Below are 3,552 nucleotides of genomic sequence, written 5' to 3'. Positions count from 1 at the left end.
GCACAGGGGTCCTGCCCGTGGGTCAGCGACGCGCAGGGCAAGTCACACGCCGTGAAACAAAACAGGGACGCGAGCCCTCTGCGGATCCCTCCCTGGCCGCTCACACAGATCTGACTTTGGTTTAAGTATCTCAAGACCAATGTTCCTGCTCTCAGCTCCTTTCCACGGCTCGCTTTCCCTGGGTACCCAGGTGCACAAATGGGGGGGGTGTGATCTTCGCAAAACATCAACAGCAATGACCAAAAAAAAAATAAAAAACTACCCCGTCGCTCGCACAAAAGCCCACCTTGTAAATGAATGGAATATTAACGACCGCCCCCCCGGTGCACCGTGGGCAGGGGCAAACGGAGCCCTGACACAGCTCTTCCCACAGGATGCCCGAGAAGCCGGAGCGGCTCGGGAGGAAGGCGCCCACTGCCTGGGAGAGGCGCGTGCAGATTTTTCCCCCTATCACTCTAACCTTCTGTGTTGATGCATGAACGCTGGTACCCACTTACAGGGATGCCAGATGATCAGTGCAGAATGAAGGTCCCAAGAGAGAGGATCACATGGTTCTCTCTGCCCTGTGACGTCACTAGCAGATGGCATGGGTACCAGCTCTGGCAGTTGGCATCAATGTCACTTTTTAGAGATCAATGAGATAGTGCAGATACACACAGACCTAGAGACTCCAGGAGACGATGCGACACTCAGCCTGAAAAGATCTGGAAGATCCAAAATGAAAACTGATTATTGAATGAAATTAAAACCTAAGGTAATATAAATAAAGATATTACTTCAATTGATACTGGCTTTGCATGCAAGTATTTAAAGATACAGTGTCACTGTCTTGTAGTGTTTCTATGCTCTTTGCCATCTATAACTTCTTACCAGATTTCATCCTTAGGATGCAATTATCACATACTTTCACTGCTACTGTGTAACACTGCAAGTATGTGGGCATTGCTAAGAGTTTGTGTCTGTGTGTGTGTGTATGTGTGTGTACAGATTGTTCACCTGCAAAGTCTCTGTTTTAACATGCTTATTTGTTTCAAGACTTGAGATGCAAATACTTGCTGCTTGACCAAACGAAAGCCACGATTGCATTGGAAACACAAATTCTTTTCCCCCTTTCATTTGGGATTCTGAACACACGTGCACAATTGCAGTCAGAATCCTTGGACCGCTCCTGTCAGATATTAGCTAGAGGGAGACTTCCGTGGCTCGTAGAACAAAAACACTACGCGAGTGTTTTGTGTCCAGGATAATTTGAACGGCAGTAAACAGACGATTATGTGCAGAAAGAATGTAAATGTAAAAGCAGGCTCAACGTTTTCTTGGATTTAAAAGAATGCCGGTGATTTTCATTTTTAAAAATATATTTAAGGAGTTTATTCCAAATTAGCCTAATCCTCCCCCACCCCCTTTTTTTGTGTGAAGGCTGGGAAATAGTGTTGGCTCATATTTTTCTTTACTGATCAGAAAGAAATCGGTTTTAAAATGGGCTCTGATTAATTTTTCCTTAAATGTCTATATTACAACAGCCACTTATCTAAACCCACAGTTACATAACACAGCAAATAAAGTTAAGGCTTTTATAAAAATAAAAATAAAAAACCCACAAATCTGTCAGCAAATGGAGAGATAGCACTTTTTATTTTAAAAACTGGTGTCTCCTCTCATCTTCTCCTCAGGGGAATTGGAACTAATGAAATTCTGCATTGCTATATCATGTTTTGCATTTGCTTAAATTCCACAGTCTTTTTTGTGTATTTAAAAACCAGTAAAAATTCAAAGAGAAATGGGGATGGTGGTGGGATTACTATAAATGCCTCGTTTTATTTTCTTTTGCTAATTTGCCTGTGTAAATTAACCCTATTGCATGTGTCAATGTTTGTTATAATTACTAGTCTGCCCAAACTCAAAAATGATATTTAATGTAAAAAAAAAAAAAATTAGTTCCGGAATTAGTGTTTTTTCACCTGTTTTTGTATTTTTCTGATGAAGTCATTCAGTGTGTTGGACGTGTATAAACTTTAAAAATGAAAGCACCTTAAAATCTTGCGCTGGCATCTATCTTTTCAGGTAATTTGAGATTAGAGAACCATGCTAACACTCCCGTTTGATGAGTCTGTTGTCATGCCCGAATCCCAGATGTGCAGAAAGTTTTCTAGAGAATGCGAGGACCAGAAGCAAATGAAGAAGCCGGACAGCTTTTCCAAACAGATTGTCCTTCGAGGAAAGAGCATCAAAAGGGCCCCCGGAGAAGAAACCGAGAGAGAGGAAGAAGAGGAAGACAGGGAAGAGGAAGGTGAAAACGGTCTGCCCAGGAGGAGGGGTCTTAGGAAAAAAAAGACGACCAAGCTGCGGCTGGAGAGGGTCAAGTTCAGGAGGCAGGAGGCCAACGCGAGGGAGCGGAACAGGATGCACGGCCTCAACGACGCGCTGGACAATTTGCGCAAGGTGGTCCCCTGTTACTCCAAAACCCAGAAACTGTCCAAAATAGAAACTCTACGACTGGCCAAAAACTACATCTGGGCGCTTTCGGAAATCCTAAGAATTGGCAAGAGACCCGATCTGCTCACCTTCGTCCAGAACTTGTGCAAAGGTCTTTCCCAGCCAACTACAAACTTGGTGGCAGGCTGCTTGCAGCTCAACGCCAGGAGCTTCCTGATGGGGCAGGGCGGGGAGGCTGCCCACCACGCCAGGGCGCCCTACTCCACCTTCTACCCACCCTACCACAGCCCTGAGCTCGCCACCCCCCCGGGGCACGGGACTCTCGAGAATTCCAAGTCCATGAAACCCTATAACTACTGCAGTGCGTATGAATCCTTCTATGAAAGCACTTCCCCTGAGTGTGCCAGCCCCCAGTTCGAAGGTCCCCTAAGTCCCCCCTCGATTAACTATAATGGCATATTCTCCCTGAAGCAAGAAGAAACCTTGGACTATGGCAAAAATTACAATTACGGCATGCATTACTGTGCAGTGCCACCCAGGGGTCCCCTTGGGCAGGGTGCCATGTTCAGGTTGCCCACCGACAGCCACTTCCCTTACGACCTGCATCTGCGCAGCCAGTCTCTCACCATGCAGGATGAATTAAATGCAGTTTTTCATAATTAATGAGGAAAATGAGAATAAACAGTGGTCATTCACCTGCCCCCCCCCCCCCGCCCCGGTCTAATTAAGACAAAGCAGATGCTTATGGGCCAAGTAATTGGCACAACTCTCTCTATCTAAGGTGTTTACTAGTTTCCGAAGTGTGTTTTAACTATTGTGGGGATTTTCTATGTACTAATAAATCTCTTTTCTTACGAGAACTTCTTTTCCTCTCCTTTCGTCTGTAAGGCACTGCGATTCTGTTTCTACTGGGAGGATTTCTCCCCCCCCCCCCCTTGTTTTCTTTTCTTTAAAATTCACTTAATTTGTTTGAAAAAGGTATCTCAGATTATACTGTGGAATAAAGACCTGTACACAGCATAACTCGATGTCTGTTTCAGTTGTACAGTAATTAAGAAAATGCATGCAATGAAAATAAGGTGACTAAAATGATGTGTTTATGACGATCAGGAATTA

At 44.6% G+C, this 3,552-nt stretch overlaps 1 protein-coding gene across 1 annotated transcript; it reads left to right on the top strand.

The window, feature by feature from the left end:
• The first annotated feature begins 2,085 nt into the window (after positions 1-2,085).
• NEUROD6 (neuronal differentiation 6) lies at positions 2,086-3,099 on the top strand. Its single transcript, XM_016222270.2, has one exon. The coding sequence runs from the start codon at positions 2,086-2,088 to the stop codon at positions 3,097-3,099; it is 1,014 nt and encodes a 337-aa protein (XP_016077756.1).
• Positions 3,100-3,552: the final 453 nt, after the last annotated feature.

Source organism: Miniopterus natalensis, chromosome 10 (assembly GCF_054644295.1).
Source record: "Miniopterus natalensis isolate mMinNat1 chromosome 10, mMinNat1.hap1, whole genome shotgun sequence".
In the NCBI taxonomy this organism is placed as follows: Eukaryota; Metazoa; Chordata; class Mammalia; order Chiroptera; family Miniopteridae; genus Miniopterus; species Miniopterus natalensis.
Note: the sequence above shows the minus strand (reverse complement) of the source record. Positions and strands in the feature narration are given on the sequence as shown.